Source organism: Triturus cristatus, chromosome 10 (assembly GCF_964204655.1).
Source record: "Triturus cristatus chromosome 10, aTriCri1.1, whole genome shotgun sequence".
NCBI classification, from domain to species: domain Eukaryota; kingdom Metazoa; phylum Chordata; class Amphibia; order Caudata; family Salamandridae; genus Triturus; species Triturus cristatus.
Genome location: NC_140593.1, coordinates 910,575,322 through 910,602,027, shown reverse-complemented (window position 1 = coordinate 910,602,027; position 26,706 = coordinate 910,575,322). Strand labels below are relative to the sequence as shown.

The 26,706-nt window shown below is 44.1% G+C and overlaps 1 protein-coding gene across 2 annotated transcripts in view; it reads right to left on the bottom strand.

Annotated features, from left to right (window-relative positions):
- Positions 1 to 26,706, bottom strand: part of KIF9 (kinesin family member 9) — a 567,914-nt gene that overhangs the window by 156,266 nt on the left and 384,942 nt on the right. For both annotated transcript variants that reach the window (XM_085630190.1, XM_085630191.1), the window contains exon 17: positions 11,540 to 11,748. In XM_085630190.1, the coding sequence (XP_085486316.1) occupies positions 11,540 to 11,748 (209 nt within the window). The remainder of the gene's footprint in view (positions 1 to 11,539; positions 11,749 to 26,706) is intronic.

Sequence of the window (26,706 nt, the reverse complement as noted above, 5' to 3'; positions counted from 1 at the left end):
AACAACTGAGGAGTACATTAACTTCATTGTGAGGTCAAGCATGCCAGCAGCCCTATCCATTGAACTGATCACTGCTTCTACTAATGCTGATAAGAACATGCTTATCCTCAACTCAATCGTGGAAGAAGCATGCTTAACCTCTTGCTGATGAAGCTGAATTTCAGAAATTAAAAAATGTACAGGATGAACTGTCCGTTACTAAGAAAGGTATTGTATTGAGAGGCTCATGAATCGTAATATCTGAAAGCCTAAGACAACAAGTCATTGAACTAGCTCATGAAGGACATCATAGCATTGTAGCCACCAAAAGAGCCCTAAGAGACGAAGTGTGGTTCCCGCGCCTAGATGAGTAAGTGGAGAGGGAACTAAAGGAGTGCCATCTTTGCAATTGCCTTTCTCCCAAAGAGATGCAGCACCTTTTGACCATGTCTGACGTTTCTGCACATGCATCTGAAATACTTGCAGTTGATTTTTTTGGACCCTTAGAAAACAGACATTATCTTATGGTAGTTATCGATGAGTATTCATGTTTGCCTTTAGTAGAGGAGTTATAGTCAACTTTCCATGAAAAGGTCATCGAGTGGCTGGATGACATCTTTGCAGCGTGGGGTTTTCTGGCCATTTTTTAAATCTGACAATGGTCTGCTGTTCAATAGCGAAGAATTCAAGGAATTTCTGGTCCGACTAAATGTCAAGCATCAAAAAAGCACACCTCTGTGCCCCAAGATCAGGGTATTGTGGAACAATTCATGTGTACCCTCAAACGGGTAATACAATGAGCATTGATGGATGGAATCAAGTTAAACCACGCCCTGTATCAAGCACGCCATGCCTGTTGATCAACTCCTCCTCCACAACTGGTGAGAGTCCTGCCACCTTGCTATTTGGGAGAGCCATCGGAACTAAATTACTCCGGTGGACAGAAGACCAATACTTTAATGGGGATAAGGTTTGTGTCACGGACACTTCTCCAAGAGCCAAATGAAAACATATGCCAATCATCATCGACTAGCTCAGGAAACAGCCTTCGGGGAAGGTGACTGGGTTCTGATCAAGCAGAAACATAAGCGGAAAACAAACACTACGTTTGATGTTGATCCTTTGATGGTTGTGATGTGTAACAGGCATATGGTGATGGCGAAGCGTCCCAGAAAGTCCATCACATGGACTCGTCGCAGTTTTAAGCATCTACCTCGAAGGTCTTCAGTTCCTGCAATCATGAATGAGGTGACCCAACCCCAAAAGTCCAGATCAAACATCAAAACCTGTGCAATCGGTGAACAACCAGATTGCATCTCAACCATCTCATACCACTCAGTCTGGACAACTAGTGCGAGCGCCTCACTGCCTTATTGAAGAGTTATGATGTGACTATTGTTTGTACTTTTTGTTTACAAGTGAGAGATGTAGTGTTGTGAAACTATGTGCACTAGGACCCTTGCGGTTCTGGTCCGGCTCAACAAGGTATTATGTAACCTGCTGGGAAGTGCTAAGGTTTGGTTACTAACGGTTATGACATATTGAGAGTGTGTGAATGTATGCTGACGAATAAAGATGTACAATCCAGAGCTCTGTGTGTGGCGTATTCTTGCACATGCTCCCAGGGCTGGGGAGGACGCTACACCACCCACCCCTAACCATAAAGCATTGTCTCAGTCTATCCAGCTGGGGCAATGCTTTATGTTCACATGCCGCTAGGATCTTGGGGTTATGGGTTAGAAGGAGTTTGGGTGAGTACACTGTGCAGTCAGCTGGGTTCATCTGCCCAGTGAGTAACCCATGACGATGAAGTAGTCAAGTAGTCAGTGGGACTGGGTCTGCTATCTCTCAGTCCACAATTACATGCAGAAAACACTGTCATTGCAGAAATAATATGTAATATGTTGCACTTGTGCTACATAGTGCTAGAGGTCGGTATACAATGCTAACATACCTCCATCTTCTTATGGTAGATTAGTATGATCCACCCAACCATTGTTTGTTAGCCCACCCTGACCAACTTTATCAGAGCAGACTTAACCAGCCAGGGAACGCTCAATGTAAATGGTATCAGGATATTACAAAACAGGTATAGAAAGCGTGGCAGGATAATCATCTTAACGAGGGTTATTCAGTCCGCCATGGTCAGTGAGAGTGTGATCCATTTCTCGACTTGATACCACAACTTCTCATGCAGGGTTCCCTAGTTATCCCACATGACCACCACTACATTTCTGTGAAATCAAATTCCTAAATATGTCACTGAATCTGACCTCCATACCAGAGGGTAGTCAGGTTGTGCATGGTCTAAGGGGTAACAATTCCGATGTATTCCAGTTAATGCAGATGCCTGATATACTAGTTCCAAATCATAAGATCTTTCCAATGATGGGTGAGATATTCTTGTTGGCTGCTTTACATATAGTAATATGTCATCTGTATAGAACGAGACTAACATTTTGTGACACCATCACATGTATATTAGTATTTGCCTGGTATTCCCTGAGGTTAGATGCCAGTGGTTCCATGGCTATAGAAAAAACAGGGTCAACAATTGGCACCTCTACCGGGTGCCCCTTGCTACGGAAAACGAATAAGAGTATAATCCATTTTCCTTTTAATCCCACACAGTGTAGCCTGATCTAGCCATTGTTTCCCTCCCCACTCCTAGCTGTTCCAACGCCGTGAACATATACCCCAGTGATATAGAGTCAAACGCTTTTTCAAAGTCTAAAAACATGGCAGCTGAACGCAGCTCTGGATTGGACTGGTGTTATCATCCCAAACTGCAGTCCTGTGTTATGCTTTGTAGCCCTTCCTGGACTAAAGCTCCTCCGATCAGGCAGAATACTACCAGACATATGCGCTAGCCATCATTTAGCCACAACTTTAGCCAATATTTTAGTATCTAAATTAATTAAAGACAAAGACCTCTATGAGGCACACGGCAATGGGGTGTTGCCCAGTTTAACTAATTTTACCATTAGGGCCTTACATAGCATCGGAGGCAAAGCTCCATTCTGTTTAGCTTCCTCAAACCTTCCCAGCACATGTGGCATGTATATATCGGCGATGGTGTATGTTGGATAGAAATCGGATGTTAATCCATCATTCTCCATAGCAAGTTCTTTGATGGCTGCCTTAATTTCAGTAACTGTTAATGGGGCGCAGAGGGGTTCTCTTCCGGATTTCTCTAGCCACACCATTGTGGCCCTGCTTAAATAAGTATGCAGGTCTTGCGGAGTGGATTCAGTCTGTGTCGTGTAAAAGGTTAGCATTGAATTCTCGCAATCTGACTAGGATTGCGACATTCGACTAGTCTGGTTTACCTTCAGCAGCTTCTATTCCAATGATATTTTGTGCCCCCCTTTAAGTTCTGGTGAGACTCACCAATGCTCTGTCTGGATGACTGCCCTTGCGATCAGCAGACAGCAACATATTTCCCATCAGCTTAGCTTCTGAATCCACCGCATCACTTTATTTATCCATCAGGTTTTTGATTTTATCTAATGTCTCCTTGTTTCCTGCCACATGGTAGTCTAGCTCACCCTCTTGCATTTCAGTTTCTAATTTCTTCAGATTGTCCTAGAGTGATCACAGCACCCCATATTGTTTGACCATGCTCAGCCCTCTATTGTAGTCTCTAAAGGCCTCACAGTTCACTTCTGATCTGGTAACTGAGCCCACATTGTGCTGGAAGTATTCAGCAATTACTTGTCTCATCTCTGTCCTAAATATGGAGTCTCTTAGGGCCTTCGACGAGAACTGCCATTGTCTGTGCCTAGCAGCCAGTTCTGGAACTTCAATGACAGTAAGATGGGTGAATGATCAGGGGAGTATTGTTGTCACCGTTACCCAGGTGCATGCATCCCTAGTTAGGAGTCAGTAGTCTAGACACGACAATCTGTATAGTATTTATAATCTTATGCCTCTGGCTTCCTGCTTCCCCAAATACCTACCAGCAGGTACTGCCATGCTAAACCTGCTTTAGAAGCAGCAAGGTGTGAGCAAGCCGTGAATTTGAAGCCATCCCTGGTTCTCTTCAACACCTTGTTTACCCGCCCTCACCCCAGAAAAATGTGCTAGAGGTTAACTTAATATAGACGGTGAAGCAATGATGGATAAACTCTAGGGCATCTGTACTTGAGCCATATGCATTTATAAATGTACCTTGGATCCAGCCTATCTTACCCTCCACAATTAAGTATTTGCCCTGCTAGACCTTGAGTGTGGGTATATACTGAAAGGGAACACCTTTATGCACGAGTAAGGCCACCCAGACGTGTGAACTGTATGAGGAGAAGAAGTGCCCTGCTCCAGAGACCCATCCCACTCTCTCTGCTGGGAGGCAGATGTGCTTCCTGTACCTTATGTCTATAGAGATAGGCCAAAACTTTACTAAAATGGTTTATCCCTCTGACATTCTAGGGCGCCATTTTCAGACTGAGGGCATCTCCTGCCCTCCCTCCTCTTATTTTGCTATGGTCCCCATCTTGGCTATACATTCTAAGGTGCCCTACCAACTTACACAGACAGTATGTTACTCAATGTGGTGTCGCCATGAAGTAAGTGATAATAGCAGCATATTCTGTTGGACTAAATAACAGCCCGACCTCCCCCAACCCCTCCGCTCCTTAAACGGAGCACTAATATTTCTAAAAACTCTAAACAAGCCAATAGTACTACATAGTACATGTGCTTTGTGCATTGGGGGTACGTGCCGGTAACTCAGCACCCCGCAGCCATCCCCACCTGAAAGCAGTATTAGTTTATATCATATGATTCTCAGTTCCAAAGGCACCCAACAGAATAACTTTATGATAGTGCCTTATGGTATAGGGAGTCTTCCTACATGTCTGCAGACTTCAGGAAGTTAAGTAAGCATCCTTTTGGCCTTGAGACCCTCACGGGTGAGTAGTTGCGCTTTACCAACCCCTGATTGATTGATTTATTGATCGATTGATTGATCATGGCCCTGCAGTTCATGGCAGATCAATAGTCAAACAAACCTTTATGCCTAGCCCATGCTCAGTCTATGTCACTGGTGTTAGACCCATGTACGTCATTTAGGGGTTACTGCCATTGTGACTCCTGTCCTCAAAGGTGGCAAATTCAGTGCCAGGAACACAGGGCCAGCGGGGCTCCGTTCGCTTTATTTTCTGTCATTTGTTTAATTACACTAATAGTGAATACATAAAATATATTATTCATTAATAGTGCCATGCAAATGGACTACAATAAGCTGGAATATGCCCTATCATGGCAGCTGAGGTAAGTAAAAAATGCTTTTAAATGTATGTTGTGTTTATGTGTGAGAGAGTGTATTGTGTGAATTTGTGTGTATGTGTAAGCCTTGGTGTGTGAGTGAAAGTGGAGGTCCGCTACCGCTGGCATTTCGGTGAATCGACGTCCATGGTTATGACCCTCCCACAGTGCTGCTTTGCCCACATCTTCTCATGCAGTGGTCGTCCTCTTCTTTGGTGTGTCAAACATTCTTTAACATGTTTCCACGTCTTCCCGGGATCTGTGCACACTCTTGGTGCTCCACTTAACTTGAACTTCAATTTAGCTAGATACAGCATTGGGTATAGACTTAAATGTCTCTCAGCAACTTTTTAACTGGCAAGAACATTCAGTGGTCAGTCTGCATATTTGGAGTGAAATTGGGGAACACACCTATTGTCATGCTTTGGTATTCCTGTTGCCTTCTTTCTCTGTCCTCGAGCAGTGCTGTGTCCCTGTCACGATAATTGAGTAAGCGTAAACACTCATAGGCCTGGGTCTTGTTCGAGAGGTGGTCTCGACTCCAAAGATCGGTGCACTCCATCGGTAGGTCAGTGAAGCTCTGTCGGCACAGCTCTGTCTCACTCATTCACCAGAAACATACACAGAGAGCGCTGCAAAGGCGTGTCTGAATGTCCGTAGCCCTACCAATAATTCAGCTGTTGATGCGTGAAAAGATGTGTTATACATTGTCAGCCAACTCTCATTTAGAACAGCACTCTGACTGCCCCTGCTGTCTTGTGAGAGTCCGGCTCCTGACCCACCATGCAGCCAATTTCCAGAGAAGGTTATGACCAAAACTAAAGAGAAAAAAAGGGGCGTCGGCAGCAATAGAAGCAACCCTCTGCCTAACTATGTGTGAAATCTAGTTCTGCAAGGATTTCAAAGCAGGTATTTCTGCAGCTTAAGTGGGTGTTAGTGCCCTGCTTAGCTGCACCAGGTTGAATGGCGCAGCTTTCGTTTTAAAACAAAATGGGAGCCAAATTTATCAACTGAGGTCGGACCGGATGGCCACCCTGTAGAATCGGCTACAGGAACACAAACTGATACTCAGGCTCACCAGCAGCACCTGTCACTGCCAGGCATCCAGGGATTTGGCTGTAGCTTTCTCCCCAACCCAGGAGCATGCATATGAAATACATTGCAAACAGAGCTCTGCGACATATGTTTTTATTCTTCAACATACAACCACATCATACATGCACTGCATCATAACTTTTATAACCACACCTTAACACCTCCCAGCAGATTACGTAATTCCTATTTAGAATCCGCTCAGAACCGCAAGGGTCCTGGTGTGCATAATCGCAAGATACATCTCCCCCTTTGTTAAATAAAAAGTACAGACTGCATTAGTATCATAGTTCTTCGGTGAGTCATCAAGGCACTTTCACTGGTCGACCAGATTGCGAGGTATGAGGTAAGTGAGGGGCATCTTGATCAGGCACTGATAGCAATGGTTCAGATGCTTATCTGGACAAATAGGCGGGATCGCCTCACTCGTGATAATAGGAGCTGATGAACATTGAGGTAGGTGTTTAAAGTGTGATGAGTACAGTGAGTGATGGACTTTCTGGAACGATGCAGTGGTACCATGTGTCCTACTCTCAAAGGGTCGACACCAAATGGAGTGTCTGTTTTCCACTTCCTTTTCTGTTTGACCAGTACCCTGTCCCCTTTATTGAAAACTGTTTCCTGGATGCGTCAGCGCTGATATGCATATATCTCCAGCTTGCACTTTCAAGAAGTGTCTGTAACAAAGACATTATCGGCATTCATCGATTGGTCCAATCTCCATTGAGGTAGCTTAGTTCTGATGGGTCTCCCAAATATCAAGGTAGCAGGACTCTTACCGGTTGTGGAATGAGGAGTTGATCAATAGGCATGAAGGGCTTGACACATGGTTTGGTTGAGATCGATTCCCACTATCGATGTTCACTGAACTACCTTCTTGAGGGAGCCCATGAACCGTTCAACAAAATCATTGGCTTGGGCCAAAGAGGTGTGCTCTTCTGATGCTTGACATTAAATTGAACAAGAAACTCCTTGAAATCTTTGCTATTGAAAGGTGGGTCCTTATAAGATTTGAGAATAGTGGGCTGCCCCACGCTGCAAAGATGTTATCAAGCCGCTCGATAACTTTGTCATGGGTTGTCGATGACAAGACTTCCACCAAAAGAAAACGTGATTATTCATGAATAACTAACATGTGATGATGTCCATTTCATAGTGGCCCAAAGAACTAAACTGCAACTCTCTCCCAGGCAGAAGGAAGATATTGTCAATGGATGTTGCATCACCTTGGGGGATAAACAGGCACAAAGGTGGCACGCTTTCAGCTCTTTCTCAACCTATTCATCTAGGTGGGGGGACCACACTTGTTCTCGTATGACTCTTTTGGTGGCTTCAATGCCACAATGGTCTTCATGGGCAGTTCAATGATTTGCTGCCACAAGCTCACAGTTATGACTATTCACGAGCCTCTCAGTAATATAACTTCTCAGGTGACAGACAGCTCATCTTGTACATTTTTGAATTTTTGCAATTCATCGTCATCAGCAAAGGGTCGGATATCCTTCTTCCAAGATAGCGTTGTAATGATGTCTTTGAGGGTGAGCTTGTCCTAATCTGCATTTGTAGCAGCAATAACTTGTTCAGGGGACAGATCTGCTGGCATGCTGGACTTCACAATGAAATTGAGATACACTTCAGCTGCTCTGGATGTTGAACTGAGGCGATGTAGTGGCACTTGTGAAAAGTTGTCTGCAGGATTGTGATCTTTCCCCGGCTTGAATACAATCACATAGCTGTACTCTTGCAGTCACAACTCCCACCTCTTGATATGAGGTGGCATCTTGGCTTTTGGGTTTTCGAAGATAGTGAGCAACACCTGGTAGTCGGTGATTATAGTGAAACGTTTCAGTGTAAAAACACATGAAAATGTTCACAGGCCCACACTACAGCCTGGCTGAGAGTATGCACGCTCTGGTTCAGACAGGCTTCTACTGACACAGGCCACAATGTGTCTCTGTGCGCTTGGATCGCCATTGTGTTGAGCAAGGATTGCCTTCAGCCCCACCATGCTCGCATCTACTGTGATCTCGGTGTGTAACTCGGGGTGAAAATAAGCCATTTCAGTTGCGTTCGCAATCACATGTTTTATATCTTTGAAACTTTGGTCGCATTCAGCTGTCCTCTGGAGCTGTACATTTTGCTTTGTTAAGTCTCTCAATGGGGCACTCAATGTAGAAAAGTCACAAATGTATCTTGAGCGATAACTAGCTATTCCTAAGAAGGATTGCAGCATGGTTACATCTTTTGGGGGGCAAAAAGTTGACAATACTTGCACTTTATCCGGATCAGGAGTGATTTCCCTATCAGAGAATATGTGTCCAAAGGATTTGAGTTTGGTTTTGTGAAACTGACACTTTGCCAGTTTAAGGTGAGACCTGCATCAGCAAGTAATTGGCACACTTGTGTAAGGGCCTTGTGATGCTCCATTTGTGTTGCCCCAAATACCAGTATCTCATCTCTGTAATTGAAAGCATGTGTGACAGGGTGAATTACCGGGCCTGGTAGTTTGGGCTGGACTGTTCCCATTGCGCACAGGTTCAAGACTGATTTGCATATGGCTGGGTACAAACTGGAATGGCATGGGGAGCAAAACAACTATGGATTTAGGCTGAGATCTCTGTACTGGGTGAATGTATGAGATTGTTCTGCATTCTGTCCATCAATTGGTTATTTTGCATTTGTCACCCCGAGTGGGACGGGTATACCCACAGTGGGTCTCGTGCTCTCCATGCCACTGGAGTCAAGCTATCCTGGCAGATGAGTGGTGAAACCCGAAACTGGTCCTAGGATGCTCGTTTCCTGTCCAAGGAGGACCTGGCCTGGTAGTTCGGGCTGGACAGTTCCCATTGGGTGCAGGTTAAAGACTGATTTGTATATGGCTGGGTTCAAACTGGAATGGCATGGGCAGCAAAATAACGGTGGATTTAGGCCCAGATCTCTGTACTGGGGTGAATGTATGACATTGTTCTGCATTCTGTTAATCAATTGTTCTTGTTACAGATTGAATTACTCGGCAGTTGACATCCTGAAATATCTCCACAGCTGAAGATACCCGAAAACCTAGTCTTTTGTATCTGAACAAACCAACATAAGTTGAACAAGTAGTAATGTACCTACAGTTTTCATCCAGCTTGAGCTGATGGTATCCTTTGTTCGGGTGAAGACCGGAGAAGACTTTGGTTCTGATCAGTTGCACGATCATGTCCGTAATGTGGGAACCAGGATGTTTTTCTCTCTAAATTGCTTTACCGGCCTGGCACATATTAAGACAAATACGCACTGCACTGCCACTATCTTTGTTTGGCTCCACAACTATGGGTGGAACCCATGGCGTAGGACCAGTGGAGAGTTCAATGATGTCATGCTTCAATAGTGTTTCTAGTTCTTTCTCAATGACTTCTTGTAAGAAGAAAGCGACTCTAGGGTGCCATTGGGCAACAGGGCGAATGTCCTCATAAATATATAGTTGCACTTACATTTTCTTGAGCCTTTCTAGGCCATGAAACAACAACTGGAACTGACTCACAATTTAGGACAGAGCATGTATTTTGCAGCTGAGAGATATCAGTCCTATGTCAGCAGCAGTGGCAGAGCTAAGTAAGCATGCACTTGATGAAGCTCCTTGAAGAACATGAATCAGCAATTGCGCTGACGTTGTTTTGTGTCTCATGGTTGCTGTAAATGACCCTGGACCCTGTAACGGTGTAGATGCAGCCCATGTGTATACCTTCGTGTTTGCCAGGGTAAGGCATGGCACAGGAGAAAGCTGTTACATTTCTCTACCGGCATGATATTAATCGGCGCACCACTGTCTATAATAAAGTTATGGGGCAACTGTTCACCTTCAATGTAAATTTAGAGTAGTGTCCAAATTAAATGTTTCCCTTTGTTGCTTGCTTCCCTTTTGATTTTCTTTGCAAGCAGCTAATCCTACATGTGCATGCCTTATTTTGGTAGATATCATTGACGCACATCCATCTTCTTCACTAGCGCTTGATAGTGACGTTAAAGAACCTTTGTATGATGAATTTGACAACAATCGACTTTGTTTTGTTACTACTTGTCATTAACTCATGTTGCCTTCTGGCTTTGTGGGCGTGTCACTAATGCTTCTGCAACCTTTGGCGCCCATTTTCTCTTCTTGCTGTGAAGCATTTGGTTTCTCTTGATGACCGTTGCAAAGAAGTTTTCTTTCCTGCAGCCTTTGCATATATGTCCCATGGCTGGACATTTACCTTAATAGGGAAATGAAAACCTGGGCCGTCACTTCCTATTCGACGTTGTGAGGCATTTTAATCACCTGTAAGTGAGTTTCAATTTTCGTACCTGGTCATCACTGGATGTTGGCTCTGTGTTATGGTGAGGCGTGGTCTCTCTGCCGGCAGCCTTACCAGCAAGTTTCTTGTGGGTTTCTTGAATGTGCTGCTCTGCAGGGCCTTCAACTTCTTCGATGGCTGTGTATGGGCTAGAGTAGGGCTTTGACTGCACATACGCCAACTGCAGACTGCTTTACATAAATTCATGGTGCATGCAGCACGCATGAGCAGTTTGCAATACTGTGGCAACCTCTCAGGGAGAGCAGCCTTGTTTCTTTGGGGTACATATCCCCTACTCGTCTCCAGTTGTAGCATCCTCCCCAACCCTGGAACATGCAAATGAAATACGCCGCACATAGAGCTCTGTAACATACGTCTTTATTCTTCAACATACAACCACACCCTGCATGCATTGCATCATAACTTTTAAAACCACACCATAACACCTCCTAGAAGATTACGTAATTCCTGTTTAGAGTCCACACAAAACCGCAAGGGTCCTAGCATGCATAATCTCGAGACACTACAGTGGCCTGCAGCCACCAGAGCCGTACCTCTCTTGTTGCTTCAGGTACAGCCTCCGTGCAGACTTCCTCCTCATGTCGGTCCCATCAGCCTCACATTCCTATATGTAGTGTTTCTTGTGCCAAGGCTCCAATGGAAACGCTCCCATTTCACGGTGAGGCAGCTGTGGGGTGAGCTCAGCTAGTGTGCGGCTATCTTCCACAGGCACCTGCTATGTCCCCCTCAATTTCATTATGTTAATGCTATTGGTTTACACACCCCTTTCCTCTCACATAGCACAAATGGAAATCCAAGCTAGAGTTGATATAATCACTGCCCATCTATGAACAATCAACCATAAAGTATAATCCTTTATGAGTTACCTTGATTCTCCCTTTCTTGGGTCTTGGCTGAAAGAGCTTGCGTGGTGTTGTCAATTCCATACTTAATGATATTGATGGTCTGGGTAACTTCCCTCATTTTTGCTTTTCGGTCGATTAAAATAGCCTTGTTTTCCTTAAATATACGGTTGATTTCACTTCCTCTCTCATTTTTGAACTCTTCAAAAGCTTCCATCTTTGGCGGTGGAGAGCTGTAGCAGAAAAAAAAAACATTAGAAAAGGCATAAGGTCTGAGGATGTATCAAGCATCTGAAAAATCATATTGCCTTATATAAGAGGGGATTAATTGTAGAAGGGAAACTTACAATGTGCATAACAAAGTAGACTTATTTTTATAGATCCAGAGAGTTTGGAGTGCAGCACAAGTGTCTGATATCTGCAGACAAGGTTAAATAGCGGGAATAACACCCAATCCCTGTTTCTGAGTTTGGTATCCTCTCTATGGCTTCTTTGGCATAAAGAGCCTGTTGTCCCTGTCATAAGACAGGCAGACGGTTCTAGAAAGGTGCTCCAATGTAGGTGGCAGATGAGGTTGGTCAAAAGAACTAGTTACCTACCTTCGATAATGCCTTATCTGGTAGAGATTCTACCTAGCCGCAGATTCCTTATCTTAGATATTCCCCAGGCATCAGACTGGATCCGGAAATTCTTGATCAGTACCTCTGCACGTTGGTAGGTGGAGTCGTTTGGCTCCACATCAGCATCATCCACGCCTAGTGTGACATATGCCGTGCCTATATAGGTGCCACCCCAGGCCTCTGACTTCAGTTTTTTTCGTAACATTTCCACGCCAGAATCACAGAGCCAGGACAGAATGCTGATGGACCAGTGTGCAGACACTAGAGACCAACAAGGGCCATTCTATGTAGAGAATTCAGTTCACAGGATGGTAAGGATGGGACAGTCTGTTAGGAATCTCAGATTGATAGACAAGATAAGGCGTTACTGAAGGTAAGTATCTTGTTAATATGATACAGACTTCCAGGTGCAAATTCCTTACCTTAGAATAGATACCCAAGCAATACCTCTGTGAAGGTGCAAACAGATTTAGATCAAGAAGTCCTAGAGGACCGAAAGCGCCCATCATCACGGAGCTGACCGTCCAGGCAGAAGTGCTTGGTAAATGTGTGCAGAAACGCCCATGTCGCAGCCTGACAGATGCCCAGGGCAGGAACTCCACAAGCTAATGCAATAGCCGCAACCTTGGTTCTGGTGGAATGAGCATGCAAGCCCTCAGGGAGTTGCTTCTTGGATAGTGTGTTGCAGATTTTAATGCAGAGCACAATCCACCTTGAGATGGTCCTTTTCTAGACAGCCTTTCCTTCTTTGTCCCGACGAACACAATGAAGAGTTGATCGTCCACCCAGAACCCTTTGGTATGATCAATGTAGAACGATAACGCTCGTTTTGGGTCCAGGCGATGGAGTCTGTGCTCTTCTTTGGAAGGGTGAGGCGGAGCAAGAGGTCAGCAATGAGATGATCTGGCCTACAAGAAAAGGTATCACCACTTCCAGTAGGAAAGAGGCAAATGCTCTCAGAAGCAGTTTATCTCTGAAAAAGGTTGTGTACGGTGTGTGCATACAGAGGGCCTGCAGTTAGCTAACCCTCATGGCTGATGTAATGCCCACTAGGAAGACAGTTATTTATTTATTTATTATTAAACATTTTATCAGTCATTTCGATAAAATAAATAACATATAATAACAAATGAATAGGACAGACGAGAAGCAGAAGACATTACAGTAAGTTCAAATTCTCACGTTTTAGTCCGTCAGACAGGCAAAGTATTTCTACAGTTCCAGCGTTCTGGATCGTAGTAAGATGGGGGTCCATGAGGCAGAAAGTTACCTGGTTGAAAAAATTCCTAGTATTGTCCGTAGATTTCTGTTAGTCCGGGAGAAATGTAGTTCCTGATGAAAGAGAGAAAAAGAGGGAAAGAAGGATAGCGTGGGAGAGATTAGGCGGGGGAGATGGGATATCCCAAGATTCAGCCAGGATGGTCAGTTAGCGTGGTTTTGTTTTGGTATGAGTGTTTAACGGGGATCATAAGAGTCTTGACTTATGGTCAAAATTTTGCTTACGTATGATGTTGTCCGCACTCCTAAGAAAGCAAACTCAGGCCCACCAAGTGTGATAAGATATTGATTTGAAATCCTTCCAATTACAGAGGATCGTCTTAACACCCAGTGTGAGTAGCAAGTCAAATAATCGTTGTTCAGTTTTGCTAAGTGGCGGGTGTTGGGAAATGCCCATTGGCCTAGGGCAAATAAAAATGGACTAGCAGTACCTTACAATGGAAGATATTGTAAATGATTATGTTGATGCTTTCACAATACGATTTGAGTAGGGGGCAGTAGAAGATCATGTGGTCAAGGTCGCCTGCCTCCGAGGAGCAGTTCCAACATTTGGTTGAGTCAAGAAGGCTTATTTTGTAGGGTCTAGCAGGGGTCCAAAAGGTAATGTGTAGTAACCAGTATTTGCAATGAAGCATAATTGGGGAAATCATCAGTTTGGTAGCATGTTTCCAGATCGGTGACCAATTGTTGTCCGGTAGGTGGGAATAGCCTTCTCCAAGGCATGATTCTGACCACTTCTTTTGGCATTTATGAATGGGTTGGAACTTGATTCACGGAGACTCTTGTAGATTTTTGAGACTTGGTGAGCTTGAGCGAGTCAAATTTCATAAGAATACTTGGGGGCTGAGGAATTGGGAAGTGTTGGTTATGATTGATCGTTACTTTGAGTTTCAGGAAGTTGTACACTTCCTTACTAGGGATGCCTGAAGAAGCATGCAGTAGAGAGAATAGGACGGGACTGTCTCTATTGATCACATCTTTGATATACAGAATATTGTGTGATGTCCATGAGTTACGCTACTTTGATGACATAATCTCTATTGAAATGTGGTCTCGCCATTGTACAAATAGAAGTCTAACCAGACCATAAATTCACTGCTATAGATGATATGTACAAACAAAGACTAACTATAGGAGTCTGAAATCGTGTTTTCTCTCTTGTGTGTATGTGTTTTGATGCTTTGTAAAATTGTCACATATGTCAAAGTGATTTTTTAAATATATGATATGTATTAAGGAACTTTTTGTATAATTCTTTGATTTGTATGTGATTTTAATCAAATAAATATTTGTAAGCGCTTTAGTTCATGTGTTAGAATTTAATTTAAATGGCTCATCACAGTTGATAGACTTCAACCCAATAGTTTGAAGCTTTAAACTTGTTATCTGTTTTGTGTTCACGTACATTGAATATGTTATCTAGATTTGTTCCAAAGGGAACTTGCATTTTACTTGATGTCCATGAGTGCCAGTGGAGGGCATACCGTCGATTTTTATTCCCAGGTTTTGCCAAATAGATGCATATGAGGAGTATTTAACTTGAATTGCGCAGATCATGTCTAGTTGATTTACCGCGGACAATGTGTCTCTAAGAATGATCAAGGAGTGCTGCAGTTTAAAGTGGTTCATTGAGATTGACACAAGCAGTGTAAACGGTAGGAAGAGGTCTTTCTCAATTTCTGTCCATAAGGGAGGTGGACGAGGGGGGTTCGGACTAAACCAGTGTATGGCCCACACCTCCTTTCTCTTTGTTAAGTAATAGGACTTTACTAGCAATTCTGTTTTTTTTATTTCACCCGATGAATTGAGTGGTGTACTTCTTTGGTGTCTTGAAGAAAAAGTCTGATAGTTGAGGGGGAACATACTGAGGATAAAGTTTACTTGTGGAGCAGTTAGTATTTTTGTGCATTCTAGCTGCCCCAGTATGTCATGTGTTTGGGGGACCAAGTTTCAATCAAGTCTTGAATCTTTTTCAGCAAGATGTTTTCAGTATGTGTGCTGGACTCGGAGAGGGATTTGCCTAGGTGAAGACCAAGGTATTTCAAGTTGAAGTTTTGCCATTTGAGAGGATGTTGAATGGAAAAACTTCAGTTTTCTTCACCTTCTTGAGTGTGTAGTCAGAGGAATAGGAGTAGGAATTTCCGAGAGGAGAGGTTCTATTGCTAAGAGAAAAAGCAGCAGTGAAAGGAGAAATCCTTGCCAAGTCCCTTGTGAGAGACTGAATCTTTCAGAGAGGGAGCCATTAACCCTCACTCTGGTGGAGGGGTTGTCATTGAGTACAAACATTATTTGTTCAGAAGAGAGTCCAAGGTTAAATTTCCAGGTAACTGATCTTAAAAAAGGCCAGGAGACTTTATTGAAGGCCTTTTTTGCATCCAGAGCCATGGCCATTGCAGGAGAATTAAGAAGGGGAGATTTTTCTAACACGTGCAAGTAATCTTATGTTGTCACAGGCCAATCTCCTTCTTAAGAAGCACGTTAGAGAGGGGTGGATTAGAGATGGGAGAAGTTTTTCTAACCTTGTGGCTGGACTTTTGCATATATTTTGCATTCTACGTTAAGTAGAGAGATTGGTCTGTATAAGGGGTCTTTGTGGATAACTGAGATTATCGCTTCCGGAAAGTTTGGGCATACTGTGCCACTATGGCTGTCGAAATAAAAAATGGATTTTAGTTGTGACATGAGTAAGGGTTTAACGATTTTATAGAAGTAGCTTATGAAGCCATCTGGACCGGGGCTTTTTTTAGTTTTAGTGTTTTGATCGCATCCTCTATTTCTTCTGTCTCTATTGGTTTGTTAAGAGGGATTTGGTCAGCTTCCGTGAGTGAGGGGAGGTTTATATTCATGAGATAGTTCTTGCAGTTCGTAACGTTTGAGTGTCTGTTCGTGTTGTATAATTTATTGTTGTAATGGGCAAAGCAGCTTGAGAGTTTTTTGGGTTCAGTTTCGGTTTTGTCTGCTTTGTTTTTGATAGCGTTAATCGTGGCACCTTGACTTTTCACTTTTAGTTAGTTGGCAAGAAAATTCCCACCTTTGTAAAATTTGCGTAGTTTTTTCGCTTAATAGCTATTCACCCTGGCTCTCTGCAGACTTTGGGGAGTCATCCTGTCCCACTAGAGCCGGTCGTTATTGTTGGTCCCCCAGCCTTGGTGGCTGAACAACAAAGTACTGCTGGCGATGATTTGGCCCATGTTCCCTCTACAATTACGCCTAAACCTACGCTCCACAAGGCCCCTGTACCTAAAAGGCAATTGAAGCCCCAGTCAAAAGGTTCAAGGAAAACGAGTAAAAAATCAAACAAGCGGGACCCTGTATCTAATTGCACCTCTTCTGTCCCTAGCCCACAGTCTATTGACTCCCTTCACTCATCGGTTCGGGACATGGTGGAAAACATTTTCTCTTGCCGGCTTGAGAAGATTTTAACTAGTATCGCCAAAGATATTGTTGCAACTTTGAATATGTGTGTTGCTAGCCTATTAGAGAAATGTGCCAAGATTGACTCCACACTTTCAGCTTTAAGTCAGGCTCGAAACACTACACAAACTAACACACCTCTTAGTTCGGCGCATCCAACAACAGACGATCTTAGTAAGAGGACAGTGGGGGATTCTGCTAGGACTTTGAGTTTAAACAAGTCAAACTCTACTATGACAGCCCCAGAGGTAAGAGACACGGAGGAGCGCCTGAGTAGGAACATCAGTTCTTCTGTCCAAAATAGACCCCAGGATAATCTTGTTAGTGGGCACTCTTCATGTAACATCTTAACCCAACCCTGCATTAATCTCCCTCCTGAGGCTGTCCCGTTGGTGGCCATCTTGTTCAGAGTCCCGCCTCTAGAGCATGGTAAGACTGAATCAACTGAAGCATTACTGGCAGTCACCAGGAAATGGTGTGACCTGAACTGTTCGGGCAATGCAAACATCTCACGTCACATCTTGACAGCTAGGCGGGTTGGCTGGATAGGTGGTACTAGGAAAAAACTTAAGGGGGATTGTGTGGTGGTCAATTTTAATAATCCCTATGTAGCAACACGTTTGCTATGGGATGCCTCAGATTTGGCTGGGGAGGCTGGCAACATAAGGGCTGTCCCTCTAAGCTTCTTTTACCCATTGCCCCCTAGATCATTCAATATACGAGGGAGATATTGTCCTCCACCACGACCTGTGCTCCCTTTGGCCCCGGTGTCTTGTGCTGTACATAGTAACAACCTTGCGTCTTGGAGTTCCCCTAAAGTTTCTTTTCAGGTTGACCCCAAAAACAATAATACAGATAGGAGTGCTGATGTTATTTCCACATCTAATAGGTTTCAACCCCTGTCTCAGCTTGATGCCAATGACTGACTAGATTCTTCAGTCTCCACATTCTGTAGTACTGGTAATGTAACAGTTAATTCAGGGGCCCCTGGAGACTTTGTGAAGATCATGAGTTGGAACGTAGCTGGGTTACGCTCCAAACAAGATGATGCAAACTGGCTAAAGTTTGCTGCAGGTTTTGACATTATAGCTCTACAGGAAACCTGGGCCAGAGAAAATAACCTGTGGATTGATGGTTTTAAATCCTATTTTCACCCTGCACAACCATCGGCAGCAGGCAGAGCAAAGGGAGGGATGTTGCTCCTTTTTTCCATAAAACTTAAGGTCAAGATCTCCCAGTTAGACATAGCCTCCCATAACTGCCAATTGGTGGAACTCATCACTGATACGCAATCTAAAATTTTGTTTATAATTTTTTATAACGCTGGGGACTGCATATCCGAGAATGAGAACCTAAGCTTTTTATCAAATTTTTTAGAATTGTATGATGCACGTCAGACCACTTTTGTTCAAATTATTTTTATGGGTGACTTCAACACTCATCTTTGTGATTTTAACTGTAAGATTGTCGATCCCCATGGCCCCCCGCATTCTGTCCCACCACATTTTGAACATTCTACTAAGGGAGAGGCTCTGGAAGATTTTCTTCAAATGGCGGATCTTTTTGAGCCATGCTTTTTAACCAAGAGAGAACGGGTAGCGACATTTGAAGCAAGGGATAGTGAATCAATTATTGATTATATTTTCTATCCCCTGCTCTTTTAAGGTGGGTCTATAGCTACAAGGTGTTTCGCTCGCCATTTAGTGATCACAATCCGGTAATTTTATTATTGGAAAAGGGTTTCTGTCCGAAGGAGACACCATCGGTCCCTGTCCCCCCTGTTAGCCTGGCCTCTTGTGACCATGGTAGGAAAATAAAGTGGACTAAAGTTGTCCCGGAGGATTTTATGGAGAATTTAATGGCGAAAAACAGAGACGGGTTTAGTAAATGCATGGATCCTTCCACCCCTGGTGGAGAGATAATTTCTGCCTTTAATCTTATTTGTAACCAGGTTGCTACAGACCTAACCATTTCTAGCAAATCGCGGCCTTCGCAGGGGAAAAAGTGGTTTGACACTAGCTGCTCCAGGGCCCACCATAATCTTTTAACTGCTCTAAAAAAGCTGCCCCGGGACAAGGCCCAAATTTCAGCCCTGAGGAAAGACTATAAATTAACTATTCAGAGACGGAAAAACAAACTCAAAAAGGAGGCCTGGGATGCTTTAACGACGGTAGAGGTCCTTAAGGACAGTGCAAAGTTTTGGAATATAGTTAATAGCCCACTCTTAACGGGAGAGGATAGTGCCCCACTCGATATTAAAATCCCAGAGGGTGAGTGGTTGGACCATTTCGAATGAATCTATGCAAGCAATTTGAGTTTTGATACTTTTAAGGTTCCTGCAACATCCTCCCCCCTTAACCTTTTGGTATTTAATAAACGTGGGGAAGGCCATCAAAGACTCTGCTTCCAACAAGGCCCCGGGACCTGATGGTGTCCCGTTGGATCTCTATAAAGGAGATATTGAGCTTTGGAGCAATATTTTAACTAATGTTTTTAATGCTAGTGTAGTAAGTGGGTTTCCAGAGTCCTGGTCTAAATCAATTATCATACCGGTTTTTAAAAAGTGAGAGAGAGGTGATCCGAGATGTTACCGACCCATCTCATTAATTGATTCAGCGGTGAAAATTTTGGGCAAAGTGATCCTGAACAAAATATCAGAATGGGTGATGGAGAGAGGGATTTTAGCAGAAGCCCAATATGGTTTTAGATCTGGTAGAGGTACAATGGAACAGTGCCTTAATTTGTACTTGTTAATTAACAAGTACACAAAAGCCACTAAAGGTCCTATAAATTTGGCATTTATGGATCTATCCTCAGCTTTCAATCTGGTGAACAGATCGAAGCTGTGGATGATCCTGCTGGACTTGGGGATTGACCCTTGTTTGGTTCATTTCTTAGCGGAATTGCACCAAGACTTATATGCTGCAGTAAGGGTATCCCATTAGGGCAAATGCACACGCCACTTTAAATCGGCCAGAGGGGTTCGACAGGGCTGTATTCTGGCCCCTCTGCTTTTTACGTTATATATCAACATATTAGATTTAACCTTAGGCAAGGCCAGTTTGGACATCCCGCGTATAGGGAACAGTACCTTACCTGTTCTGCTGTACGCGGATGATGCTGTCCTACTGGCTCATACCCCTTTGGGACTACAGAGACTACTGAACTCCTTTGGGGAGTTCATGAGTTCTTTAGATTTAGTGGTGAACAGTTCCAAATCGCATGTCATGTCCCTGGGCTCTCGGAAAAATAAAGTTAAACATTTTTATTGTAACGGAGCGGAGGTTACAAAAGTAAAGGTTTTTACCTACCTGGGGGTCCTGTTTGATGTCAGATGTTCATGGACCCCGCAGCTTACAGCAAAGAGGAACAGTGTTGGTAGAGCCTCCTCTGCCATATTAAGCTTTGCCCGACGTTTGGGTGGTAAACCTTGCGAGGCAGTCCTTGCCATCTACAGGGCGAAATGTTTGGCTATAGCGATTTATGGTGCTGCCATTTGGGGGTATAGAAAAGCGGAGGGAGTCCAGACGGTAGAAAATAAATTTTTCCGATCACTGCTCTCCATCCCCCAAACATCCCCTACTTTCTCAATACATCAAGAACTGGGAATGGATTACGTGTCTGACCATATAAGCCTGGCCCCTTTAATATTCTGGCTGAAAATATGGCTGAACCCTGAACTCTCCTTAAATCGATTAATTTTAAAAGATTGTATTGGTTTAGACAGAGCGTCCGATATCCCTTGGCTCTCGTACATTAAGAAGATGTTTTTTAACCTAGGGCGCCAGAGATTTACGAGAACCTGGATGTGATCACCAAGGGCGATATTGCTTGGGTTAAGGTTCAGTTCCTGAACCTAAGGTCTCAAGAGCGGGAGGGAGTGGAACTAAACAAAGTGTCGGTAAGGGCCCATTTTTTTTATTAACTTCTCCCCAGATTGAGCCTTATCTCAAGTTGGTTACGAATCATTATCACCAGTGGTTGTTGACTAGATTTCGTTTTAATTTGATACATTTTAATTTAGGGAGTTTTCAGGGTTGGAGTAAACCTGAGGATGCTGCTCTTTGTACATGCGATGATAGTTCAATTCAAGACACTGCGCACTTTATTCTATTTTGCAATCACTATGTAGAAAGTAGAAAGAAGTACATTTTACCACTGTTTTATGGGAAAGGTTTTTATCAGGTTAAACATGCTCTGATGTATTTGCAACTACTTGATTGCCCATGGATTATTTTTAATACTGCTAGTTTTTTTATTGCTGCGGTGAGGACAAGGAAAAAACTTGATGCCCAGCCTGGTCCATGATCTCAATGTTTTATTCATTATTCCGGATGATCTCTATAGGGACTGTTTATTATACTGTATTTTATAATGTATTTAATTATGTGAATGAACTATTGTGATGTACTTTTATGATTTTAATTAATCGATTAAAGTGGTTTTGACTTGACTATTCACCCAGGTGTGTGCTCTCTCGCTTATTAGCTTATTGTATTGGTATTTTAGAGTTTTCAGTTTGTTTAATTTGTAGATGGAGTGCATTGTTGGCTGATTTATTGGTTTGTCATGGTACGAATCATTTTGCGCCTGATAGTGGTTTTTATTGCCGCCCAGAGGGTTTCAAGGGATATGTCTGGAGTTGTATTTTCTTTAAATTAGTTTACTATTGTGCAATGTATCTCTTCCCTGCAGGAGGGGTCATTTAAAAGCATGTAATTGAAGTGCCAGAGTCTATATGGGTTTTGGGAGTTAGTGACAGGGATATCAACCGAAATGCATGTGTGATCGAAAATTAAAATTGGTTCAATCCTTGGGTTCGGGGAGTAAGTTTCAGATTAGTGGGCAAGTATTCTATTCTCAAGTGCGAATTATGAGGGGTCGAGTAGAAAGTAAACTCACTGCCTACTGGGCTGAAAAGTCTCCAGAAGTCCGCCAGGTTATGCGTGGTGATTAGTTCTCCCATTTGTGTGTGTGATTTCCCCGGTCTCAATTTGCAGGCTGAAAATCTATCTAAGGTTAGATCTGTTGGGAGGTGGAAGTCTCCTCCTAGTAGGATTCTAGAGTTGTTTTGGATGTCAGGTATTCTTTTATTCAGGTTGATCCAAAATGTGGGGTTATCTGCAGTGGGTGCATATAAGTCAACAATAAAAAGTTCCTGGTTGTCTTTCATAATTTGTGATATGACCCATCTGCCTTCTGTGTTGGTAGTACTTTTGATTACTTTTATTCCTGTGGATCTGGTCAGGACAAATCAGAATACCAATTGTTTAGGAGATTTCAAGCTATGTCTTTATCTATTCTGGTCTCTTCTCCTAGTTTGTGGCAATATTCAACTATTTTTCTCCTTTTACTGAATGGTTATGGCTTTTAACATTAAGAGATAGGATCTTTAGAGTATTGTTAGGCATGGTGATTGTTGTGATTATTTCTGTAAATATTCATTTGTCGGGGAGGACAGAGGTGTAGTTATATAGATTGATGTGTTGGATCTGTGATTTGGAGAGTTCAGTCCTGTAGGGTTGGGATATCCCTTAGGGTTGACTGGGAGAGAGAGAGAGAGAGAGACGCAGGTGTGAAGGGTGAAGGGTAAGTGGCAGATGATAGGCGAGATGAGACAGCCAAGGAAGCAAATTGGGAGAGATAGGAAAGAGGGAAGATAATACAAGAAGTAACAACTTTAGGGGAACCATAAGGACACAAGATGGTGGAGACAGTGGTCGCCACGGATCCACCTGTTGCTTCACTCTGAGGGAGTAAGCAAGACGGAGGGGAGAGAGGTGTGACAGCCAGAGGAGATGATTGGAAGACCGGCTAAGATTACAGGTAAAATAATGCTGATGTGGAAGATGTGGAAGAGGTTTGAGCTTTCAAGTGTTACCATTCTGATGATAAGGCAGAATGCTAAGATGAGTTGAAGTATCTGGGTTACCATACATTTCAGAGAGGTGTTGTAAACGATTTCTTATGACATATATCATGTGCATTACATTTCTACATTTCATGACAGTGTTAGTTATGTGATTATTTTGCTCTTTATGTCTAACAAATGCCTAGGAACTAAGGGGACGGGGCAGGTCTAGCTCATTATTAATATTTACATTCTATACATATAGTCCTGAAATGTACATCATCATAGTATTAGTTTCAATGGTCAGAAGACGTAGAGGGTAATTGTGCATAGGCTCAACAGGCAAGCACATCAAGAACAACAAAACTAGATTCAAGTTCTATTGGGGCATGATGAAGGGTTTTGGAGGGAAAATGTGTTGTAGTCTTATTAGAAAATGAGTCAGAACAGGTGACTTAAACCGGGAGGGCTGGTCCGGCACCTGCAAGAATGCAGGTACGGCCGAAAGATACCCTTTAACTGTCCTCAAAGCAAATCTTTGCTAGGCTAAAGAGAGAACAAACAACAACACTTTCGAAAGAGGTGCAGAAAGAGGATCAACCTATTTGGTGGCATGCCAAGCCACAAATTTGTCCCAAAGGTGTATGAATACTGTCTTGGCTGAGGGGCACCCTAGCTGGCAGAATGACATAGCAGACTTCTGCGGTGAGGTCAAAAACTGCCTATTGCTGCCACCTAGTTTCTACGCATGAAGGTGGAGTGTGCGCAGGTTAGCGTGCAGGACCCTGCTCTATTGCTACAAAAGTTGTTCCTCCTGAAGGGGCAGCCTGATCAGGGGACCTAGGTGCATGCTCAGGAGTTTGTGATGCCATACACTCCAAGCCCAATCTGGAATCACAGGAATGACTTAGGCCAGGTCATTCCTGATCTTCTTGAGAACTACGGGCAGGAGTGGTACAGGCCAAAAGCCTTACAGGAGGCCTGAGCTCCACAAGATAAAAAGTGTTTACGAGAAAGAGTTGCCTTGGAAACACCACTGCACAGAAGTGCTGACATTGAGCGTTATTGGTGGTTGCAAATGGATCTAACCAAAGTTCTTCCCAATCTCTGAAGAGACCTAACATGAGCTCCGGGTGGAGAAGCCATTCATGATCTGCTAGGCATTGACGGCTGAAATTGCCCGCTCTGGCGTTCAGAGCTCACCAGATGTTGTACCATCAGGAATATGTCCTGACATTCCAGCCATGTCCAGAGACGCAGGGCTTCTTGACACAGGATGTAGGAGACCACAAGGCCCAGCAGCCTCAGAGACAGCCTCAACGAAATTCTAAATAGAGGCTGAAACATCTAAATCATAGGCTGAATATTCTGGACTTGCCGCTCCAGAGGATAGGCTGAAATAGGCCCGAAACTGCACTGTGCCCAAAATAGCTGCAATAAAAGGGAGCGTCTGAGAGGCAGCCAGGTGTGATTTCACCACGTTGATCGTGAACCCAAGCAAATGCTGGCAGTCAGCCATAGTCTGGAGGTGCTAGGGGAAGACTGAAACCCTTGACCTTTGCAGATGTGCTGCAATAACTGCCATCACCTTGATTAACCCCCATGGTGCACTAATGAGGCCAAAAGGGAGCACAGCAAACTAAAAATACTCCTGGCCCACCGTGAACCGCAGGTAACGCCCGTGGCAAGGCAGGACGAGTATATGAAAATAGGTGCGTTCGGAAGTCTGCTGCTGGTACTGAGGGAGCCCTGACCGGAGGACTGCGAGGCCCAGAAGCCTCTTTCACTCACCTGCTGCCTCTTCCTCCCGGCCCCGCCTTTGCTCTTGGACGAATAATAAGCCTCACGGCCCCCGCTTCGCGGGAGCCGTTCGGAAGTCTGCTGCTGGTACTGAGGGAGCCCTGACCGGAGGACTGCGAGGCCCAGAAGCCTCTTTCACTCACCTGCTGCCTCTTCCTCCCGGCCCCGCCTTTGCTCTTGGACGAATAATAAGCCTCACGGCCACCGCTTCGCGGGAGCCGTTCGGAAGTCTGCTGCTGGTACTGAGGGAGCCCTGACCGGAGGACTGCGATGCCCAGAAGCCTCTTTCACTCACCTGCTGCCTCTTCCTCCTGGCCCCGCCCTCCCGCCCAGTGACTTTTACCCGCTAGTGTGTTCACGCAGCGCGGGCGAAGCCCGGGCCAAGGGCGGGCCCGTTCTAGCCCGTTATAGACCGGCTAAGACCAGACCGGGCCATCCCTCGTTCATTTGCTGTTAGGACCTGACCTGATTTTTTCTTACTCATAAGTGCTTCCATTTATTTTCTGCCTTGTGGTACTTTGCTAGAATGTCAGCGAGGGAAATCCGCAGCAAGGGTCTCTCATCTAGTGCATCAATCTCGGGTACGCTAGATTCGTTTTGATCAGAGCTAATTCTCTGATTGCAAATGAGATAACTGTACTTGAGAAACGCCTTTCATAAGGCATTGAAAATGCTAAAAGATCGTCGCTGGGCCTTATTGCCCATGCAAGGACGCCTGAAAGAGAACCTATGCTTCCTAAATATGTTTCCCCTACTGCCACCCTTGAGGTTAATGCACCCTCAGCTTTAACGTCCCCTTGGTAATAACAGCGTTTCCCCTGTGTTTTTCAAAGGCCCAAGTCTCACCCCTGCTCTAATTCACTCTCCTGATGCCGGTCGTAAGCGTCATAGAGCAGCCAGGGAGGGGGCTGTGCCGAAAAGGAAAAGGGGTCCACCAGCCAAGAGAATTAAAAACCATAAGATATCTGAGGTTGTATCTCATCCAGACTCTTCTTGTGGGAGCATTATAAATTCAAATTTGACCCTTCCTGCAGTAAATGACCTTGCACCTATACCGGTCTCTAATCCCACGCAGGCCCCCCCTGCACAACATTCTCCCATTGTAGCCGATACTGGTAATTTGGGTATAATGGCTGATTTTCAAAAGCAAGAACTTGAGGATCTCCTGAAATCCTTACTTAATCCACTTTGTGCTAAAATGGATCAAATTGACGCTAGGTTGGCAAATTTGGAAAGGGTACTAGAGTCACAGTCTGACCCTACTCTACTTTACCTTCTGTAGGTAGGGGCCGGGTTAACATTGTTCCAACTGAGAGACAAATTGTTTCCACTCTCCAACCAGCTCCACAAATTCCGGTAATTCCTTTATCGTACTCTCAGGTTGCTGCTGTCCCGAGTGGCAGTTCTACTCTCCCCCCCCTCCCCGGGGTCGGTGGAAACTCCGTATCTGGGGAAGAGCATGAAACTGAGCAGGCTATTATCACTAATATGACCACTGTGGAAGAAGGCTTAACTTTAAATCTGCCACCGGAAGCAGCAACACTGGTTGTTGTTTTAGCGGGTGTCCCTAAACTTACTGAGGGAATAAAGGAATCCGTTATATCACTAAAGAACAAAGTGGTCAGCTGGCTATCCAAACACAGACCACTCTCTCCAAAATTTTCGGGTGTAATTCTTATGGTCCGTAGGGCACAATGGGTGGGTCCAACTAAGAAGACTTTGAATGGAGATTGTGTGATCATAAACATGAGGGATGCAGGTGCAGTTTCTTTTATCTTAAACTCCTTTCACATGAGTGTAGGAACTTCCATCAGGACCCTTCCACTAGCTTTTTTCTACCCACCATCTATTAGAACCCAGGAACGGGATCATGAACTAGGGTGGACACGGGTGGGACGTAGAGGCTTTCCTACTAGGCCTACAATTACTTACAACCCTTTAGGTTCTTCATTATACCTAATGGATTACAACCGGTTTAGGTGTCTAAGTGAGATAGACTGACTAAACACAAATTTTGCTCTAGTGGGTCTCCAGACTGAAGTGCCGGGGGATAGCAAGGGAACTTCTTCCACTAAACCAAATCTTACTGAGCCATCTAGTGAAGGTACTTATGGAGTGGGGCCAGCTAAAAGTATACCATCAAGGCCTCCAAGTGTTAATTCACCGCTAGTTCCACATGTAGTGACTAATAAGTCACTAGGGGTGGAGGCATCTAAAAATATTCCATC